Source organism: Triticum aestivum, chromosome 5A, assembly GCF_018294505.1.
Source record: "Triticum aestivum cultivar Chinese Spring chromosome 5A, IWGSC CS RefSeq v2.1, whole genome shotgun sequence".
Taxonomy (NCBI): domain Eukaryota; kingdom Viridiplantae; phylum Streptophyta; class Magnoliopsida; order Poales; family Poaceae; genus Triticum; species Triticum aestivum.
Window position 1 is genome coordinate 235,207,348 of NC_057806.1, and position 22,964 is coordinate 235,230,311.

The 22,964-nt window shown below is 45.7% G+C and overlaps 1 protein-coding gene across 2 annotated transcripts; it reads left to right on the forward strand.

The window, feature by feature from the left end:
- Window positions 1-1,416: 1,416 nt before the first annotated feature.
- LOC123102867 (protein FAR1-RELATED SEQUENCE 1) lies at window positions 1,417-5,356 on the forward strand. Of its 2 annotated transcripts, XM_044524326.1 has the most exons (7): window positions 1,420-1,730; window positions 1,831-2,043; window positions 2,364-2,628; window positions 2,731-3,420; window positions 3,515-3,967; window positions 4,063-4,350; window positions 4,453-5,356. In XM_044524326.1, the coding sequence occupies exons 5-7, from the start codon at window positions 3,815-3,817 to the stop codon at window positions 5,281-5,283; spliced, it is 1,272 nt and encodes a 423-aa protein (XP_044380261.1). In that variant the 5' UTR covers window positions 1,420-1,730; window positions 1,831-2,043; window positions 2,364-2,628; window positions 2,731-3,420; window positions 3,515-3,814; the 3' UTR covers window positions 5,284-5,356. The 2 variants fall into 2 exon arrangements, with proteins under 2 accessions (XP_044380262.1, XP_044380261.1); XM_044524327.1 differs by having other exon boundaries at window positions 1,417-1,730; window positions 2,731-3,967; window positions 4,068-4,350.
- Window positions 5,357-22,964: the final 17,608 nt, after the last annotated feature.

The window sequence follows — 22,964 nt, forward strand, 5'->3', positions numbered from 1 at the left end:
GGAATTTCGTGGCCCTTGGAGGAGGGGTCCGAAACCAACCTAACTCTTGTTTCCCCACACATACAGACTCTAAAAACAGCCTATACTTAAGTATTTTGAAAATACATGGGCCTGGCCCAATAATAAGGTGATGCAGCACCTAGAATAGCCTCTGGATGAAATTTATGAAGTGGCATCTTGTTATTTCGTCCAAGGATTCATGCACTCCTTATGGTGGCTTCAAAGTCCTGAAATCATCACTTGTAATTTCGTTCTTGATCCCCTTGTGCATGCCATCATCTCCATGCTTGGTCTTGCTCCAGCGTTCATCCCCCTTATCCATGCCAGGCCCTTCATTTGTAAGCAAAACAAATGTATCCAATTTAGGCAGTATCATATTCTCATGAACATTAGAATCATTACTAAGAAACGAAAGTACCTGATAATTTAATTGGCGTGCGTGAGCTCTAGTAATTGGTCCAGTATGTATAGTAGTAGGAGCTATGGGTGTAACAAATGGTATTGATATCCTCATCACCGGTGTTCAAGTAAACGGTCATAACTTCGTCATTCGGAGTCCATTTTGGACTCACAATTACTCCAAATTCGTGCGATGAGTGTGGGAATCTAGAAAATACTTCTGGCTTGCATAGGAGGCCAGAAGGACCCTCAAATTTGGCCCCTAAGCAAGACTTTTGGCCCCTAAAAGTCAAAGAACATCATTTGCCCCTTCTTTTCAAACAAGTTTCTAAACCCATTGGCACTTTTGGAAGGAAATCCGAGAGATTATGGTGAGTATGAACATTAGTCCGCCTGGTATGGTCAACCGTTCCAGTCTGCACATGCTCTATGATTTGGAAATCGTATTTGGTTGTAATTCAAGAAAATAACACGACTAAAAGCCTTATTCTCCTTGTTTTTGCCTTGTGGCATGCCATAACGTATGTACGTGTGTGACAGCCAATAATAGGAGGGCATTCCTGGGATCGGTTAATATATATTTGGAAACAATATCTCCATTATGGAGGACACACAATTTTGGGGCGGGGCGCTACAACGTGTCATGAGAAAATGAATTTCTTTCAAGGAATTCCATATTAATGACCGCTGTTCACTAAAACAATCATAACTTTGTCATTTGGATTCCGTTTCAAACCCAATAGTATTCAAAATGCTAGCGATGAGCGTGGGAATCTAGAAAATACTTTTTGCTTGCGGAGAAGGCCTAGAGGACCCTCAAATTCAGCCACTAAGTAGGGCTTTTTTCCCGTAAACTCAAAGAATATCATTTGCCGCGAACGCGGAGTATGTGATGGCGAGCTCACCGGAGCTCGGAATCAGAGTCGTCCAGGATTGCTATGAGATTCGCTGCATTCAATGCTATTGAGGATAGGCGGGTCCACATCTCATAAGGGAAAATTAGATATAAGTCGAAATACTCGTCTGACAACTGGGGCATCATGGACGGAGGAATGCACGCCGTCGCCTGAGCACGGGTGAGTCGTGGCTCGAGCTTCCAGCCGTCGTCCTGATCCGTGGATCAGGTGCTGTTCTTTCCGCTAGCGGCGGCAGAGCTCGCACTTATTTCAGTAGTTGGGACGGTGGCTGCTTAGCGGAGGCAGGTTGGATTTGGCTATCACTACCATCGGACTCGAGGAGGAGATATTGACTCCGGCGGCGGGAACTGGGCGGCGCGGCCACCTGAGACAGCCTCCGGCGACTATGGAGTTCCTACTTCAGCCTATAAACAGGTACGGATCTTCTGCTTAGACAAACATGTGCGACTCTTTTTACTGTTTCTTTGTGGACTGATCTAGATTCGGTGTTTTCAAATGCTCGTCGATTGATAAGAACACTCCTGGAAGAGGTGAATGATAACAACGGGGCAATGGAGCCAGTGCGGTTCCCAGTTCCCGCGGTTGCCGGGGTTCAGGAAGCGGCCCCTGCAGCTTCAAGTGCTGATGGGCAGATCTGCCCGGCGCAGGCAGCTGGCGAGGAGATGGGTTAGTGCTCCGAGCACTCAATTGAACAAATTTACATGAAAACACCAGGGTGGACGCAAAGGTACTACTGCTTGGCATCTGTAAAGTAATTCATATGTGGCTTTGAACATAAATTTGTACTGTCGGAAATGCGACCTGTAACTGTCTAATAGACAGTGTAACTGAAGTTTGCTCTGAAAACTAGTTTGATCTATGAATAGATATATATCTGGTTGTATCTGGTCGTATTGGTAGGTTGCATATATGTCTTAGTGGATATATAATTTGACCTGCAGATTGTTAAGATCACAGTTGCTTAGATTATGTTATGGTTTGTAATTTGAAAAACATATGTTGTACCTGAAGCTCACATGTCATTCATTCGTTGATCTGACTGGACAGAGTTCGAGTTGGTGCTGCTGCTCCAGGAAGGCCTCCTTGTGTAGACCGGATAACAACGCTTGAGAAGACTATGAGGGAATTTGCGGAGCATCCAGGGGATGTGGTTATGGTGCCAAAGATTGCGACCAGTTTTGACACACTCAGAGAAGCTTATGACTTTTATAGTCTGTATTCATGGGAGAAGGGATTTGGAATACGATATGGAAAGAGCAGGCTTAATGTTAGCAGGAATAAGTGTATGCAAGAGATAGTTTGCGGTTGCGCGGTAAGGAAAATCATAGACTGAAAGATCTGTACCATCTATTAATAACAATCAGTAATGAAAATCCTTGAATATGTATTCTGACTTACTTGTTTGATTTGTTAGGGGAAGCCAATTGTTGAAAATACTCGTTCCTGCCGGTGTGAATGCCCAGCACTCATAAGATTACTTCGGTCAAAGGACAATGGATGGTACATAGCAGAACATCGAGATGGTCACAATCATGCACTCTCCCAAACTTATGGACAGACAATACACTGGCCGTCACACAAGCATATTGATGTTTACAGCAGGGACCTAGTGAAGCAGCTCCGACAAAATAATGTCAACCTTGCTAAGGTGTACAACATTGTAGGCAGCTTCTTCAGGAAGATGGAGAATGTGCTGTTCATGAAAAGAGCATTGAGAAATTTGTGTGGCCAGATTTTCCGTTAGCAATTAGAAGATGATGTGAGAAAAACAATGGAAGTATTCCATGATCTGTGCTCAAACGATCCACAGTTTACCTACCGGGTTCAAGCAGACAACGAGGGTTGAATCAACAACCTGATGTGGGAACCGGTAACAGCCGCCTGCAGTACAATTTCTTTGGGGATGTCATTACTTTTGACACGACTTACAGGACAAACTTGTATGACATGCCCTTTGGGTTGTTTGTTGGTGTCAACAACCATTTCCAGAGCATCATATTAGCTGGTGTGCTTGTGAGGCATGAGACAGTTGAGACATTTGAGTGGGTATTTTCAGAGTTTGTTAGGATAATGGGGGGTAGTGCACCGCAGACCATCCTAACTGGTAAGATGGTCCCGAAGTTATTTTTTTGCAGTACTTTTCTGAGGTGGATAGCAGGAAATACTAATGAACATCGATGGTATGGATTATCGATCAGAACAGGGCGATGGAAGTTGCCATACAAAATGTGATGCCAGACACGGCTCACCGATGGTGCAAGTGGCATGTGCTAAAGAAGGCAAAGGAGTCATTAGGTCCTTTGTACTCAAAGAAGAGTGATTTCTGACCAGAGTTCCATAAGGTTGTGAACCACATGCTAACAGTAGATGAATTCGAGGAAGGATGGAAGTACCTAATAGAGAAATACAACCTGCAAAGTCATGACTACATGACTAATTTGTACGAGATATGACACAAATGGGAAAAGCCGTATTTTAAGGGAGTTTTTTGTGCAAAGATGACTAGTACGCAGCGGAGTGAAAGCGCAAACCACATGTTGAAGAACTATGTGCCACCTGGGTGTCCAATGCATATCTTCGTGAGGAAATACATGAGTTTGATTTTTGATAGGGAATCAGAAGAGAATTATGAGGAGAAGCGGACAAAAATTGTAAGGGTTGAATGAAATACAAATTTTCAATATTATTGTTTCAGGTTTTATGTATGATGAGCTAACTAATTACTTGTTGATGCGTTGTTTGTCAGGGAAGGCCTCTTATGAGAGCAAATCTGGCGACTGAGAGACATGCTCGGAAGATTTACACGAGGGTGATGTTTGAGAAATTTGGCCACATATTATATGAGTGTGGTGCATATCAGGTGGAAGAGATTGAGAAAGGCAAAGAGTACGTGGCAATACATACTGATGCTGCAAGGAGGGAGAAATGGTGCCGAACCTCATACAAGGTCACGGTGGTTGAAGGAGGTGAGGAGTTTGACTGTGAGTGCGGGCAATTTGCACACATGGGCCTGCTGTGCAGCCATATCCTTAAGGTAATGTACATGTCCTGGGCACAGAGAATGCTCATTGGGCTTGTATGCATGACATAGAATTTATGTTCATGGCTATATGATTTTAAGTTTTCGTTAATGCAGGTGCTCGACTTCATTCGAGTGACAGAAATCCCAAATAAGCACATTGTGAAAAGGTGGACAAGGGACGCGAGAGATATACTTCCAGCCCACCTAACGCAGTACCAGAAAGACAATGCCCAGGGAAATCCATTTAGTTTCTGGCATTTCAACATGTATATGCAAGACATGGAACTTGTTAGGATGGGTGACTCAAGTGTGGCAGCATACGAGCGATTGACTACACTATTCAACCAATGTGCGGCCGAAATGAAGCCACTCACAGAGGTCAGAGATGGCCTAGGATTGGAAGACAGGTTGGCAGGTAATAATATGGTTCCGAGTGGGGTTGAAGCAGACGTCGTTCCGAGTAGGATTGAGGCAGATGCCGATGCATTCGATGCAGGAGAAGGTACACAAATGATCATCGGAAATGATGACAACATATCAGCTAATGTGTCTGTGACTAGGCTGGATAACCTTCTAGCACCAGCAAAGCGGAAGCAAGTTGGAAGGCCGACGAGCAGTAGGGAGAAGGCTCCATATGAGGGTTTAAGTAAGAGAACTAGATTTTGCGGCATATGCAGGCAGCAAGGACATAAGAGAACAACCTGCCCTAAACGAGGGGATTTACCAAAGCAACCACATAAGCCGGCGAGATGCAAGAATTGTGGGTTGAAGGACATCACAGGAATAACTGTCATAAGGCAGCGGAACTTAGGCTGCGATAATTTATATATGAGCGATGAGTGTTTTTTTTATGGAGGAGCTAAAAATGAAACAGTAGTTGCTTTTCTTTTAAGTGTAACTGAAATCTATTTGTGTGTCTCAAGTGCAAAAACTGAATTTTCCTGAATATGCAGCTGAGGAGTTTCAGTGTATCTGTTGTTCCTTCAAACAAAGATTATGCTTTAGTTTCTGAACTTAATGTGGTTGTCTGTCCGTCTCAGAATATGTTTGTGCGGACAAATGAGGTGGCATCAGTTCATGAACGAATATTAGATAATATTTGCTGCCAATCGGTGTGGCATTCAAATTTGTGTGCATGGGACGTGTACTGAAGCCATCCCTTTGCTGCAACCTACATGAGGTACATGTTTAAATGGGGTAGGCAAACTGGTGGAGTCGGCATTGAAGCCAACTGGGTGGGCTTGCGTTTCAAATTCAAAACACACGGGCGGGATAATTCAAAACACAAATGGGCAATGTTGCTACCTGAAGGGGCAGCTAGGGCCATTCAGGCTTGGGAGTTGCAGCATGAGAGCCTCAGTTCTTTCCCACGATGAGTCCTCAGTGACCGCTAGTGAGGAATTCTCAAAGGGTTGTGGCCTCTCGATGCAGGTTCATTGCCTTTCCTTAGTATACATCCAACTTAGAAATCTGCTGACAATAATTATTAGTTGAATGACCATGAAATGTAGGCAGCGGCCGAATGGGAAGCATCAGTTAACCAGGGAGATGAACCTGTGGCTGCGATAAGCGAGACTTCAGGGATTTCCACACTGTCTCTGCAGGTGGGCATGGTAAATCAGCTAATACTAGCTTAGATTGTAGCTTACATGCATGGCTATTATGTTCGCAGTCATAGCAGGTTAGTTCTAAACTGGGGAAGGAAGATATCCCATCAGAGGAGATCATTGCACAAGGGATTGAAGGGTACCCTGATGCATCAAAAGGGTTCGGGGAGCATGATCCCGCTGCTGCTCAAGTGGGGCTGGCGGTGGATGAAGGCGTGCAGCTGTACTTACCAGATGATGACGACGTGGAAGAGAGCACTGAGCACATTGCCAAACGCTCAAGACTGAACGCCTGATTTACTCTTGTGCTAAGTAGAGACAGAGTAGGCAATGATGCCTTTGCCTTCTATCTGACTTCTGTACTGAATAATTAGTCGTGTGTACTATGTATCAACTAGATCAGCAGTAGTTAGAGCGTAGTTGTTTGAAGCCAAGTACAAACTTCTGTACTTAAAGAAATGCCTCTGCCGTATGACTCTTGTATTATTTATTAAGTTGGTTTGAGATTAATCGCGTGAGCATGATGCAGCTTGCTCTCATGTACAGGTCATACGATTTGGACTTCGAATTCATGAATACAATGATGAGTTATGAGGCGCTCGGCTATCGCCTGCTGTGGACAAAGAAGGTATCAACCCGCAATGCATACATATATATATATATATGATGTTTTGTAGTCCGCAGATGTTCATACATGATAATTAGCATTTTGTATTTATAAAAAAGACTCACATATAACTTCGGATATGCAGCTCATGCTACCAGTTCCAATGATGGATAGCTACTCACTATATGTCGTGGATGTCGAGGAGAGGACATTGTTGGTCATGGACCCCTGTGAGACTTCAGAGCCAATGTCAGAGATGCAGTACAAGCATGAAGACAATGCAAACTTCATTCTAGCAGGACTTCGGCGCTGCATACATGAGAATATCCCTGGATGGTACATCCCTGCTCAGGGGTGGACAATCAACTACAATGTGAACATGCATGAAAGCTGTGAGATGTATGTTCAAAATGCAATCATTCTAAATGTCGATATTTATTTACTGTCCATGTTTAACAGTCTGACTGATTTGATGTGATGATGGACAATGCAGAGAGGACAGCTGGCTGCACGTTGTAAACTACAGTAGGAATTACACTGGCCTATATCTTCAGAATGTGCTAACCCCGGCGAGAATTATACCACACAAATATATTGAATCCTTGGTTCAACTCTCTAAACATCTAGTCGAGCGTGCCTAATTGTCATGTTCATTATGTCCAGGCGCGCCTTAACTACCTGCGGCAGTCAATTGCATATGAAGTTATCTCCATGAGGGGGAACATGGGAGAGCTCCCAGATTTCATGCTTGAGAAAGTCTTGCCATTCTAGAAAGCTACAAGATGAGAGGGCGCATTTTGGAACAGTATTTGCGCGATGAGTAAGAATCCTGTTTGAATATGAGGACAACCGTGAATGTTAGTTGCCTCCCCACGTGTATGTGGTGTGGTAATGGTTCGAACGGTTGACCAGCCCATGAAAACTGAAGACAAGTTGGTGCCGATAAAGGTTGCAATTTATCTTGCACCCTCCTTCTGATATGACTAAGTTATTACTAGATGAATCGCGTATGTAGGATTGCCATTTGACTTCTGCCCGGCACTAGAAGACTGAAGACATCACGGCGTCGAGAATTCACACAATTTAGCTTGCGCCCCCAACTAAAGTGGTGTGTAAGTGATTGTGTTCACTTCCTGTATGCCATGTACTAGTTCAAGCCAAACCTGTTTGTGACATTTATGTGAGAAGACAGTCATGTTTAGACTGTTCATTGTGTAAGACGTAATTGTGGACTCCGACAATTAATTTTGAACCATACTGTTGTGTGCTAGCATTTCTATGATGTTTGGTTTGTGCGTAAACTGATTATGTAGTACAATATGCAATTGATGAATTACGATTTTGCATTACTATGGCATAATGCAATATGGGTATGCCTCTGACATAGCATGTCTACATCATGGCGAAACATGGCGGGGCAAAGTGTGGGTGAAGCTTTAGAACTAATGGGAAAATAACGACTAGGGTGTCGATTAGATGGCGACTGGAAAACCAGGGATGACAATGTTAGCACAGTCAAGTGTTCCTATCGCAGGCTGCATGGTTATTTGTCTCGGCATATTTGTAGCAACCCGGGATAACTATAAATTTAAATATATCGAACAGGGCATGTGCTGAGATATGTGAGTTGAATTGTCGCCCGGTGCTAAATGCATACATACAATGTGGCTAAAATGGCCGATGGGTCCTTCTGTACCGTGAGGTTTTGATTGAACGAGCTAGCTATTTCGAGCTGGTAATAAGATGTAAAATGGCACACGCGTCCATGTATGTGAGAAGATGGGCATGGCATGTGCTCCTCCTCTCATTGTACATATGAGGACCGGGGATGATTGGGGGGGAGGGGGGGGGGGGGGGGGGACATGATGTGGATATGCAAAAATAAAAAAATGTAGATTTGTTCAGACACATCATAAGAAGTTTAGTAGCAGCTAATGATTGTCGCATCACGATAAAACTGAAATGACAGATAGTAACCATGACATTGGTGCATACATTTGCTACGATGAAATAAGTAGACAAATATATAGGGTGTAAAGTGATAAAAGAACATAAGGATAGCTCCATGCCAACCGGTAGATTTTGCTGAGTCAATCTTTCTCAAATATATTGTCCGATGATGCAACAAGGCGCCACAGGGCATCACGTGCATGGGGTGAGAAATTGCCCTGCAATTTCATGCACTCGTACAACGTTTCCCGCTTGACCTTCGATATTGTGTGCTGTGTAATGGCACCGGGAGGGGATTTGGTTAGGGCAAAAAAATTCAAAAGGATTCCATTGAAACAGTACAGAGGAATGTAATTATACTCGGTGACTTCGATAACAAACCTAGGTGATGTCACGACCGGTTTTCCAATAAAAATATTTATTGAAAAACCAATCTTTTAAGTCCAGTATGAGAGAAATCCTCCACACTGGCAGACAAATTCTTGATACAATAAGCCAGTAGCATAAAATATATTACAGGGTCGAACTACGGTTGCTCAACCAAATTATTACAAGCACGCCAATAATCATACATAATGGCGGACAGAACACAGTGGTGTGGAGACATACTACTGACTCAAGGATAGGCTGGTGGTGGAAAAACACAGCAGGGAGAGAAATACAAGACTCTACGTCTGTCATCTCATCGAGCGTCGAGGAGAGGCTCGAAGAATTTATTTGGTAGCGGAAGCGGATATAAAACAGTGGCCAAATCCAGGGTCGCACAAGACTGACTGGGACTCCTCTAAGTGTCGGGCTCGCTATCGAACTCTTCATCCATGAGATCGCCTTCGTCAGCATCTGGCCAAATCAACAAGCCAGTGAGTACTTTGAAAGTACTCGCAAGACAGTTCGGACGTAAGATATAACAAATGCATGCATGGATGCAACATGATTAATTCCTTAATGCACAATAAATAAAACTGGCATAACGGGTAAGTAAAAAGGGAAAACGGCGGTAGTCCGCCTGAAATTCCACAGAACATAAATAAGGACCGATCGGGTGTCTGAAGCGACGCCTCGAAAGGTGAACAAATAAAAATAAGGAAAATGATGCCACAGTCGGGCATCTTAGCGACACCACATAAAGGGCTTTAAAAGAAATGCCACAGTCGGACGTCTGAGCGACATCGCAGAAAGGGCTTTAAAAGAAATGCCACAGTCGGACGTCTGAGCAACATCACATAAAGGGCTTTAAAAGAAATGCCACAGTCGGACGTCTGAGCGACATCACATAAAGGGCTTTAAAAGAAATGCCACAGTCGGACGTCTGAGCGACATCGCAGAAAGGGCTTTTAAAAAGAAATGCCACAGTCGGACGTCTGAGCGACATCGCAGAAAGGGCTTTAAAAAGAAATGCCACAGTCGGACGTCTGAGCGACATTGCAGAAAGGGCTTTAAAAAGAAATGCCACAGTCGGACGTCTGAGCGACATCACATAAAGGGCTTTTATTCACAAGTAAATAATACTCATAATAAACATTCAATTCATGAAAACAAACGGGTTAGTCCATCCACAGGAGTGATCATTTAACCGGACTTAGCACTCATGCGATTCACCGGAGTCTCTGTCATCAAAGCTGACAATTGATTAGGATAAGAAGGAACGAAACTTGACATGGAAGAGATGATTTGGAGGAATATATGACTCTGCAGAGTTTGTACAAAATTTTTCCCACAGTCAACGGATTTCCGTAGTCACGAAGGACTAGTTCCGTTTACGGTATTTCAGAAGAAAACACACCTAACCGGTACACACCCATCCTACCTCTCGATGCTAGGAATCACCCTAGTCATCGTCCAAGAAAAACTTTTGAGACGGGGAGATCACAATCTCGAATAGCATGGGATCAAATTTATATACGCGCGCTCTAAGGGGTGCCCCCCTCTCGGTCCCAACCAGAAACACCCATGCCCCCTGACCGGATGACTGGCTTTAATCCAGGGCCATGGAACCATCATCACGGCCTCTCCTCTTTGGTGTGTACCATGAAAGCGGTTTGGAACTTACTAAACCATATTCCTTGCGGAAAACATGTGGTAGTACAAGGAAGGAAATGATAGGTACTGGACCGATATGGTTTGACACTGAAGTCACATAGTCTGGCGTAAGACTGGCATGCTACAACACTGCCGTCGTACCCATCCTCATGCCAACACATGGCCATTCATATTCACATTCATCCACGTATGGATCATCGAACTCACTTACCTCATTATCACATAAAATAACGTTCATCGGTATACTCACCGGCATGCCATGAAACTAACTAAATGCAAAACATGCCAAGACACTCATCATATCAAAAGTTCAAACATGCTTGCCTGGTTCAGAGTAGTCGGAGCCTAGCTCGGTGAAGTTCGCGGCTCCGTCACCTCCTTCGGTATCTACGTTTAAAGAAGATATATGCGCTAACGTAAATACCAAGGAGAGCACAGAAGGTAAACCAAATATTTTTCAAATAAATCTGATAAAAAAACTAGACAAAATTTTAAAGAGAACAGAAAAAGAATCAATCAAAAATACTTTTCTGATTAAAAGTTATAAGGGTTTTTGTCCAGGGACTTATCTGTAATGAAACAGAAGATTTCCAGGGGCTAGTTTATAAAAGCAGAAAACGGTTCGGTAGCGATTACGCCAGCCCGAAGAGAAAACGTATTTGGCAGAAGGCGTTTTCAGATAACGCTTCGTTTAGAAAGGACAAAGAGGCTGACAGCGGGTCCCACTTGTCATGTTTAAATTTTCAAATGGGAGGGACGAGGCTCGTCGGCGCCCGAGAGCTGCTGTGGTCGCCGGCGGCGATCCACGGCGAGGCATGGGGATCAGAGGTTACCAATGTGCTCACCGTGTCCTTCCGCAACGGTGGGTGGTGGTGTTGGTCGCCGGGGAGCAGCACGTCGACGGCGGTCTCAACTCCGGCGGACGGTGGTTCGGGCGTGGATGGAGCTCGTCGGAGAGGGCTGCAAAGATTAAATTGAGGTGGGGGTTAGACTACTGGGTGCAAGAGAGGGCTACGGACGAGGTTTGGGCGCCGGAGGTGGCCTCACCGAAGTGAATCGAGCTGGAGGCCGAGGCGGGGCGAGGCGGCCGGAGCTGGGGGAGGAGACCTCCTCGAGGTCCCCCTAGTGGCCTGGCGGGGTGTTGGTGAGTAGTGGAGGTGCTGCGTGCACGAGAGTGAGCTCGGGACCCCTTTATATAGGCGGTCCGAGGCGGTTGCCGTGAACGAGGATCACCGGCGAGCGATTACGGTGGCGCAGTGCTCGGTCGGGGTGGTTAGGGGGTCGAGCATCATCACGGAGGTCCAACGGGTCCGTTTTGGTGTTGAACTGGCCGGGGTTTGGGTGTTAAGGGCGAGCTCGACGGAACGGTGATGGTGCGGGCCCGTCGGCGGCGGAGAGCGCGTTCCGTGCTTGCCGGCCACGGTGGCTGTGCTACGGGCGTGCGCTGGCGTGCATGAGGCCACGCGGAGAGCCAGGGAGCGATGGGCGGCGCGGAACGGCGTTCTGCCGTGGTGTGCCTCCTGTCGGCCGCCACGGGAGGTCCCGACGCCGCAGAAGACGCCGGCGAGGGCGAGCCAGCGTGCTACCGACGCCAGGAAGGCTCCACGCACGCGTGTGCAGCTTCGGACAAGAGGAAGAGGCGGCGAGGAACGTGCCAAGGGCACTGTGGCCGCGTGACTGAAACTGACGGATTGAAGATGACACTGAAAACTGAATTTTCTGAACTATGAACAGTAACAGTGCCCACCAGGTGTTCGACCGAATGAAATTGGCCTCTGGTGATTTTTCCTTGAGCTGATTTTTGGTGGAGTGGCTTCTCCTTGCTCAAATAGGCTGCCTGAATTTTGGTGGAATTTTTGGAGGAGTGTAGATATGAATTTCACCAAATTTGGCAAATCTGGTCCAAACTTGCAGAGACTGAATTTTGAAAAATTTGAAAAGAGGAGGAGTGGATCAAGATGGTTCTGGGTTGTGGGTTCAAAGGACAATCGAGGAGAATTGGTTTGAGGTCAAAACTCAAATGCAATAGGGCACTTGCTTTGAAAACCTCTCAGGCTCCAAATAATTTTCAGAATTGAATTGAGGGAAAATAATTGGAATAAAAATCCAAAACCAGTTTGGATTAGTTGGGACAGAGAATTTAGGTTGATCACAAGTTGTAGGGGAGGTTTTGGAGGGGTTTTACCACATGGGCAAGAATGCCAAGTCATGGTGGTTCCAAGATATGAAAATCCCAAATTTCATGGAGTTTCTTTTTAAAAGAAAAAGATTAAACTCCCAAAAATAATTTTGAGAGAGAACCAACAGAGAAGAAGTTTCAAAAGGTCAAACACCAAAGTTTGAAGCCAGAATAAAAACCTTGCCAAAGAAAAGAAAGTTTCTTAAGAGGAAGGTTTTCTGGAAAATTTTAAATGGCCTCTTTTCAAAAACCACAAAGTTTTTGCTGAAAACCAAAGTAAAAATTTTGGAGTGTCACAACACCTACCCCCTTAGGAAAAATCTCGTCCCCGAGATTTCAGCTGATCCTTAAATAAGTGTGGATGCTCTGTCCGAAGAAAATCCTCGCTTTCCCAGGTTGCTTCACTGTCGGTGTGATTGCTCCACTGGACTTTGAAAAACTTGATGGTTTTCTGTCGGGTCCTCCTTTCAGACTCCTCTAATATTCTTATGGGATGTTCTCGATAAGTGAGGTCTGGCTGTATGTCAATGTTCTCATGAGATACTTGTTTCTCTGGGTTGCTTACGCACTTCCTTAATTGAGAGACGTGGAACACGTCGTGAATGTCGGACAAGTCTTCGGGTAAGTCTAGCTGGTAGGCTACAGTGCCTCTTCGTGCCACTATGCAAAATGGTCCAATGAATCTTGGTGCTAATTTTCCTTTAATCTTAAACCGTTGCAATCCTCTCATCGGGGATACTCTCAAGTATACGAATTCACCGGGTTCGAAGCTGACCCTACGATGTTTCTGATCATAATAACTTTTCTGTCGACTTTGAGCGGTCTTAAGTCGGTCCCTGATTAGCTTGACTTTTTCCTCGGCTTCTCTGAGCATATCTGGTCCGAAGATGCGGCTGTCTCCGGTCTCTGACCAATTTAACGGGGTACGACATCTCCTTCCGTATAGGGCTTCGAAAGGAGCCATTTGCAGGCTGGCCTGGTAACTGTTGTTGTATGCGAACTCGGCATATGGCAAGCTGTCCTCCCAACTGGTTCCATAGGTGAGGACACATGCTCTCAGCATGTCTTCTAAAACTTGGTTTACACGTTCTGTTTGTCCATCAGTCTGAGGATGGTATGCGGTACTGAAGGCTAGTTGGGTTCCCAGAGCCTGTTGTAATTGCTCCCAAAATCTTGAGACGAACTGAGTGCCTCTGTCGGAAATTATAGTCTTCGGGACACCGTGCAGACAGACTATGCGGGAAAGATAAATCCTGGCAAGCCTCTGAGTGGTGTAGGTTGTCTTCACTGGAATAAAGTGTGCTACTTTGGTCAACCTGTCAGTGATGACCCATATGGCATCATTCCCGTGTCGTGACCGAGGTAATCCGACAATAAAATCCATCCCTATTTCATCCCATTTCCACTCAGGTATTTTGTTAGGTTGCAGTAGTCCGGCTGGTCTCTGATGTTCAGCTTTTATGCGTTGACACGAGTCGCAGCATGCAATGAAAGCGGCTATGTCTCTCTTCATACCGTGCCACCAAAATCTTTCCTGAATATCCTTATACATTTTGGTTCCTCCAGGGTGGATCGAATATGGAGTGGTGTGTGCTTCAGTTAAAACTTGCTGTTTAAGGTCTTCTATGTTTGGCACGCATAGCCTTTCTCCGTACCATAATATTCCTTCATTGTCTATGACGAATTCCGAGGCCTTGCCCATACTCAACTTCCTTTTAATTCCTTCAATGCTGGGGTGACCGGACTGAGCCTCTTTAATTTTCTCCACATGGTGTGGTTGTATTTCCAAGTTTGATATGGTGCCTTCTGCTACCATTATCAAGTTGAGCTTGACAAATTCTTGATGGAATTCGGGCCTCAAGCTGTGCAGATAGTTCCCGTCAGAGCTGGGGTTCCGACTCAGGGCATCGGCCACTACGTTTGCTTTCCCTGGATGGTAATGGATACCAACATCCTAATCCTTTACCAATTCTAACCAGCGGCGTTGCCGTAAATTTAGTTCTGGCTGCGTAAAAATGTATTTGAGGCTTTTGTGATCCGTATATATCTCACATCGATTCCCAAGTAGAAAATGCCTCCATTCCTTGAGTGCATGAATAACTGCTGCCATTTCTAAATCATGAGTGGGATAATTTTCCTCGTGTTTGCGAAGTTGCCTTGAAGCGTAGGCGACAACCTTGCTTTCTTGCATCAACACGCATCCGAGACCCTTTCTGGATGCGTCACAAAATACTTCAAAATTCTTGTGTATATCGGGTACAATTAATACTGGTGCTGTTGTTAATTTCCGCTTTAGCTCTTGGAAACTTTTCTTGCAGGCTTCTGTCCATTCAAACTTCTTATCTTTCTTGAGTAACTGTGTCATAGGCTTGGATATGGTGGAAAATCCTTCAATAAATCTGCGGTAATACCCTGCCATTCCCAAGAAACTTCGTATGTCTGTTACGCTGGCTGGTGACTTCCAGTCAAGTACGGCCTTGACTTTCTCTGGGTCCACTGCTATACCGTCTTGAGTCAGCACGTGGCCTAGAAAACCTACTTGTCTTAGCCAAAATTCGCACTTGCTGAACTTGGCATACAATTGGTGTTTCCTTAGCTCTCCTAGTACAATCCTAAGATGTTCTGCGTGCTCTTCTGGTGTTTTGGAGTATACCAGAATATCGTCGATGAATACTACGACGAATTTGTCCATAAACTTCATAAATACTTTGTTCATGAGGTGAACAAAATATGCCGGGGCGTTAGTTAATCCAAATGGCATCACTGTGAACTCGTACAGTCCATATCTGGAGGTGAAGGCTGTTTTGGGGATATCTTCCGTTCGTACCTTCAATTGATGGTATCCTGACCTTAAGTCAATCTTTGAGAATACCTTGGCCTGAGCAAGTTGATCAAACAAATCATTTATCCTTGGCATCGGGTATTTGTTTTTGACTGTGACCATGTTAAGTGCTCGATAGTCGATACACAATCTCAGCGTTCCATCCTTCTTCTTGGCAAATAAAATTGGTGATCCCCAAGGTGAGGAGCTGGCCCGAATGTACCCTTTATCCAGTAATTCCTTTATCTGCTTCTTCAATTCGATCAACTCGGATGGTGCCATTCTGTATGGTTTCTTGTATATGGGGGTGGTTCCTGGTGCTAGCTCAATGCGGAATTCTATTTCTCGATCTGGTGGCATGCCTGGCAGCTCTTCAGGGAATACATTTGGAAATTCACACACTACTGGAACCTTGTTTAGCTCAGAAACGTCCACCTTATTTAACCTCGGTTGCCGGGGTCTTTTTCCTTCCTTGGCTGATACTCTTATTGTCTTCCCTTGGTGGTGTGTGAGAATCACGGTCCTGTTGAAACAGTCTATAAAACCTTTATTGGTGGTTAGCCAATCCATCCCTAGGATGACATCCAGTCCTTTATTTTCCAATACAATAAGATTTGTGTAAAACTCCAATCCTTCAAACTCAATGACCACATTCTGACAGTAATTCTGAGAAACTTGCTGAATCCCGGGGGACTTGATTATTATGGATTTCTCCAAAGGAAGCATCGAAAAATTATTTTGCAAAGCAAAACTTTTCGAGATGAAAGAGTGAGAAGCTCCAGAATCAAACAAAACCATTGCAGGTATTGTGTTGACAGGAAACGTACCGAGTACAATATCCGAAGCATTTTGTGCCTCCTCTTTGGTTACGTGGTTCAGATGACCCTTCCTGTGGTTATTGTTGGGATTGAAATTGTTTCGTTTGGGCGCTGAATTATTGCTGTCGTTGTTCGGCTTTGGGGTTGAATTCCTTGGCTTGGGGCACTGTTTGGCATAGTGCCCTTCTTCTCCACAAGCGTAACAAGTAACGCCGGGGCGATAGGTGAATTCCTTGTCCCTTGCATGAAAATTCTTGATTGGGCGTGAGACATTGGATGAGAATTTGGGTGTCCCACCCTTTTTAAAATCTATCTTGCTTCGGTGATTGCGAGTGTGGTTAGTCTGGTCCCTTTTTCGCTTGCGGATATCTTCCAGACTGCGTCTCTCATTTTCCAGAGTAATGGCCTTGTCCACCAGCGTTTTAAAATCAGGAAAAGTGTGCACGACCAGTTGGCATTTAAGTGCGGGCGCCAGACCGTCAAGGAATTTCTCCATCTTCTTGATTTCAGTCATACACTCCTCATTGGCGTAGCGGGATAATAGGGTAAATTGACTGTTGTAATCTGACACTGTCATGTTCCTTTGTTTGAGGTCATCAAATTCTCTCTTCTTGATTTTCATAATACTCTTAGGAATATGTGCACCACGGAAACCTTCCTTGAAATCATCCCAGGTTATGTCATTTTCGTTGGGATGCATGTGCAGAAAATTCTCCCACCACGATGCGGCTGCTCCTGTGAGATAGTGTGGAGCATATAGTACTTTCTCGAGATCTGAACACTTTGCAATAATTAATTTCCTCTCCATATCTCGAAGCCAGTCCTCGGCTTCAAGAGGCTTGTCAGTGTGAGAAAATGTTTGAGGACGTGTCTTCTGTAGCTCAGATAACTTGGAATGTTGCTGATACTGTCCATGGTGATTTCCCATGTTGATGACTTGGTTCATTATTTCACGATGTTGTTGCTGACTCTGTTCATAAAGGCGGCACATTTGTGAAAGTGCCGATTCATTTCCCGATTGGCTTGACTGTCCCTGAGTGAACTCGTTGCTGGGTTGTGCATCATAATTTTCCTCTGATGGAATTGGCATGGAGCGAGTCCAAGGACGAGACATTTTTCACTCTGGGGATATATTTTGTAAAACCCATAAGAAAAGCGGAAAGAGTCGCAAAAACAAATCCATAAAATGCATAAAGCTGGCAAATAGAATTAAATAACTCAGCTTACTTAAGAAAAATAAAACGACTTGCGCACGGAGAAGGACTGCTCATTACACATCTTACACGCGGGCGGTAATTATACAGTACATCACTCAGGATATGCGTACCTAATCCTGACATGTTATTAAGGCTAGTGCACTTCTCCAGATCCTACATGATGCGAAAACAGGCTACTTCTCCCAGCCTATGCACATATCTTACAAAGCGGTACAACACATGGCAGCTAAGCGTACTCAGGCAGAAATGTTGACGACCTCCCTTGCCCTGCCGAGGGCGAGGCGTAGCGAGGTTGGGGACTCGACCTCCTCCTCGCTAATGGGCTCCATACGTGTAGTGTTGCGCAGAGCGGGCGGAGCGGTCGCCAGGGGCGGAGCAACACGTACAGGAGTGGGCGCGAAGGTTGGTGTAGTGCGTGCTGGAGTGGGTGCAATGACTTGGTTAAATTCTTCGGTAGAAGGCAGGCGACGAGTAGGCGTAAAAGATGCTGATGACGAGACAAAAGTCGGTGGCGGAGCGATGGGTAGGAGCTCCCTCCTGTTGGCAGCACAGCCATGGACCGAATCCATGCGGGTAGCTACGAAGTCGTCCACCAGGTTGTCGAAGGCTGCCTCCAGGGCCCGGAGATACTCAATGAGCATCTCAAAAGCCTCGTCTCGTTCTCCTCTGGGGCAGGAGTATGCGTAGTGACAGGTGTAAGGCACATGGCACGGAAGATAACGGTAACGACGAGTCTTCATCACGGGAAGGACATCCCTGAGACGAGCTATCGCCTCGCGGGCTGCCATCTGCATAGCATGCCTCTCCGTAGGTATGGCTCTTCCCACGAACCGGAAGCGGCGTAACTCACCACGCCCTCCCCTGAACTGCACCGCGGCCTGGTGCATGGTCAGACTGTCGTTGACTCGGTGCTGGTAGAGTGTGAAGACTGGGCGCACGGATGGCCCCATCGCGACCTGAACGATGGAAGAAAGAAGCTTGACGAACCCATCGGGCACGTTGGCGAAGGTCTGAGACTCGCAGCTGACATCGGCCATCTACAAAAGTAGGCAAAATTCTGCAGGGTCAGATCATAAATTTATGCTGACTGACAGAAAATGACTACCATTGCAAAAATATAAATTAGCTCTATCAGGCTAATAACCAATTAGTGATCGCACCTAGTGGCTTCCTACAGTCAGCCTGGCTCTGGTACCAAGCTTGTCACGACCGGTTTTCCAATAAAAATATTTATTGAAAAGCCAATCTTTTAAGTCCAGTATGAGAGAAATCCTCCACACTGGCAGACAAATTCTTGATACAATAAGCCAGTAGCATAAAATATATTACAGGGTCGAACTACGGTTGCTCAACCAAATTATTACAAGCACGCCAATAATCATACATAATGGCGGACAGAACACAGTGGTGTGGAGACATACTACTGACTCAAGGATAGGCTGGTGGTGGAAAAACACAGCAGGGAGAGAAATACAAGACTCTACGTCTGTCATCTCATCGAGCGTCGAGGAGAGGCTCGAAGAATTTATTTGGTAGCGGAAGCGGATATAAAACAGTGGCCAAATCCAGGGTCGCACAAGACTGACTGGGACTCCTCTAAGTGTCGGGCTCGCTATCGAACTCTTCATCCATGAGATCGCCTTCGTCAGCATCTGGCCAAATCAACAAGCCAGTGAGTACTTTGAAAGTACTCGCAAGACAGTTCGGACGTAAGATATAACAAATGCATGCATGGATGCAACATGATTAATTCCTTAATGCACAATAAATAAAACTGGCATAACGGGTAAGTAAAAAGGGAAAACGGCGGTAGTCCGCCTGAAATTCCACAGAACATAAATAAGGACCGATCGGGTGTCTGAAGCGACGCCTCGAAAGGTGAACAAATAAAAATAAGGAAAATGATGCCACAGTCGGGCATCTTAGCGACACCACATAAAGGGCTTTAAAAGAAATGCCACAGTCGGACGTCTGAGCGACATCGCAGAAAGGGCTTTAAAAGAAATGCCACAGTCGGACGTCTGAGCAACATCACATAAAGGGCTTTAAAAGAAATGCCACAGTCGGACGTCTGAGCGACATCACATAAAGGACTTTAAAAGAAATGCCACAGTCGGACGTCTGAGCGACATCACAGAAAGGGCTTTTAAAAAGAAATGCCACAGTCGGACGTCTGAGCGACATCGCAGAAAGGGCTTTAAAAAGAAATGCCACAGTCGGACGTCTGAGCGACATCACATAAAGGGTTTTTATTCACAAGTAAATAATACTCATAATAAACATTCAATTCATGAAAACAAACGGGTTAGTCCATCCACAGGAGTGATCATTTAACCGGACTTAGCACTCATGCGATTCACCGGAGTCTCTGTCATCAAAGCTGACAATTGATTAGGATAAGAAGGAATGAAACTTGACATGGAAGAGATGATTTGGAGGAATATATGACTCTGCAGAGTTTGTACAAAATTTTTCCCACAGTCAACGGATTTCCATAGTCACGAAGGACTAGTTCCGTTTACGGTATTTCAAAAGAAAACACAGCTAACCGGTACACACCCATCCTACCTCTCGATGCTAGGAATCACCCTAGTCATCGTCCAAGAAAAACTTTTGAGACGGGGAGATCACAATCTCGAATAGCATGGGATCAAATTTATATACGCGCTCTCTAAGGGGTGCCCCCCTCTCGGTCCCAACCGGAAACACCCATGCCCCCTGACCGGATGACTGGCTTTAATCCAGGGCCATGGAACCATCATCACGGCCTCTCCTCTTTGGTGTGTACCATGAAAGCGGTTTGGAACTTACTAAGCCGTATTCCTTGCGGAAAACATGTGGTAGTACAAGGAAGGAAATGATAGGTACTGGACCGATATGGTTTGACACTGAAGTCACATAGTCTGGCGTAAGACTGGCATGCTACAACACTGCCGTCGTACCCATCCTCATGCCAACACATGGCCATTCATATTCACATTCATCCACGTATGGATCATCGAACTCACTTACCTCATTATCACATAAAATAACGTTCATCGGTATACTCACCGGCATGCCATGAAACTAACTAAATGCAAAACATGCCAAGACACTCATCATATCAAAAGTTCAAACATGCTTGCCTGGTTCAGAGTAGTCGGAGCCTAGCTCGGTGAAGTTCGCGGCTCCGTCACCTCCTTCGGTATCTACGTTTAAAGAAGATATATGCGCTAACGTAAATACCAAGGAGAGCACAGAAGGTAAACCAAATATTTTTGAAATAAATCTGATAAAAAACTAGACAAAATTTTAAAGAGAACAGAAAAAGAATCAATCAAAAATACTTTTCTGATTAAAAGTTATAAGGGTTTTTGTCCAGGGACTTATCTGTAATGAAACAGAAGATTTCCAGGGGCTAGTTTATAAAAGCAGAAAACGCTTCGGTAGCGATTACGCCAGCCCGAAGAGAAAATGTATTTGGCAGAAGGCGTTTTCAGATAACGCTTCGTTTATAAAGGACAGAGAGGCTGACAGCGGGTCCCACTTGTCATGTTTAAATTTTCAAATGGGAGGGACGAGGCTCGTCAGCGCCCGAGAGCTGCTGTGGTCGCCGGCGGCGATCCACGGCGAGGCATGGGGATCAGAGGTTACCAATGTGCTCACCGTGTCCTTCCGCAACGGTGGGTGGTGGTGTTGGTCGCCGGGGAGCAGCACGTCGACGGCGGTCTCAACTCCGGCGGACGGTGGTTCGGGCGTGGATGGAGCTCGTCGGAGAGGGCTGCAAAGATTAAATTGAGGTGGGGGTTAGACTACTGGGTGCAAGAGAGGGCTACGGACGAGGTTTGGGCGCCGGAGGTGGCCTCACCGAAGTGAATCGAGCTGGAGGCCGAGGCGGGGCGAGGCGGCCGGAGCTGGGGGAGGAGACCTCCTCGAGGTCCCCCTAGTGGCCTGGCGGGGTGTTGGTGAGTAGTGGAGGTGCTGCGTGCACGAGAGTGAGCTCGGGACCCCTTTATATAGGCAGTCCGAGGCGGTTGCCGTGAACGAGAATCACCGGCGAGCGATTACGGTGGCGCAGTGCTCGGTCGGGGTGGTTAGGGGGTCGAGCATCATCATGGAGGTCCAACGGGTCCGTTTTGGTGTTGAACTGGCCGGGGTTTGGGTGTTAAGGGCGAGCTCGACGGAACGGTGATGGTGCGGGCCCGTCGGCGGCGGAGAGCGCGTTCCGTGCTTGCCGGCCATGGTGGCTGTGCTACGGGCGTGCGCTGGCGTGCATGAGGCCACGCGGAGAGCCAGGGAGCGATGGGCGGCGCGGAACGGCGTTCTGCCGTGGTGTGCCTCCTGTCGGCCGCCACGGGAGGTCCCGACGCCGCAGAAGACGCCGGCGAGGGCGAGCCAGCGTGCTACCGACGCCAGGGAGGCTCCACGCACGCGTGTGCAGCTTCGAACAAGAGGAAGAGGCGGCGAGGAACGTGCCAAGGGCACTGTGGCCGCGTGACTGAAACTGACGGACTGAAGATGACACTGAAAACTGAATTTTCTGAACTATGAACAGTAACAGTGCCCACCAGGTGTTCGACCGAATGAAATTGGCCTCTGGTGATTTTTCCTTGAGCTGATTTTTGGTGGAGTGGCTTCTCCTTGCTCAAATAGGCTGCCTGAATTTTGGTGGAATTTTTGGAGGAGTGTAGATATGAATTTCACCAAATTTGGCAAATCTGGTCCAAACTTGCAGAGACTGAATTTTGAAAAATTTGAAAAGAGGAGGAGTGGATCAAGATGGTTCTGGCTTGTGGGTTCAAAGGACAATCCAGGAGAATTGGTTTGAGGTCAAAACTCAAATGCAATAGGGCACTTGCTTTGAAAATCTCTCAGGCTCCAAATAATTTTCAGAATTGAATTGAGGGAAAAATAATTGGAATAAAAATCCAAAACCAGTTTGGATTAGTTGGGACAGAGAATTTAGGTTGATCACAAGTTGTAGGGGAGGTTTTGGAGGGGTTTTACCACATGGGCAAGAATGCCAAGTCATGGTGGTTCCAAGATATGAAAATCCCAAATTTCATGGAGTTTCTTTTTAAAAGAAAAAGATTAAACTCCCACAAATAATTTTGAGAGAGAACCAACAGAGAAGAAGTTTCAAAAGGTCAAACACCAAAGTTTGAAGCCAGAATAAAAACCTTGCCAAAGAAAAGAAAGTTTCTTAAGAGGAAGGTTTTCTGGAAAATTTTAAATGGCCTCTTTTCAAAAACCACAAAGTTTTTGCTGAAAACCAAAGTAAAATTTTTGGAGTGTCACAGGTGAGGGGCATCTTCAGATTTTTCCCGTCGAAATGGCGGGCAATATCTATGACACAAGCTCCAGTTTCATTACTGCTCAAAGCAAACATATTTTCATAAGAACGCACT

Coding starts and splice junctions, on each gene's coding strand:
- LOC123102867 (XM_044524326.1), top strand. CDS start 3,815: ATGACTAGTACGCAGCGGAGTGAAAGCGCAAACCACATGTTGAAGAAC. Junction 3,968..4,062: donor AGGAGAAGCGGACAAAAATT/GTAAGGGTTGAA, acceptor GTTGTTTGTCAG/GGAAGGCCTCTTATGAGAGC. Junction 4,351..4,452: donor TGTGCAGCCATATCCTTAAG/GTAATGTACATG, acceptor TCGTTAATGCAG/GTGCTCGACTTCATTCGAGT.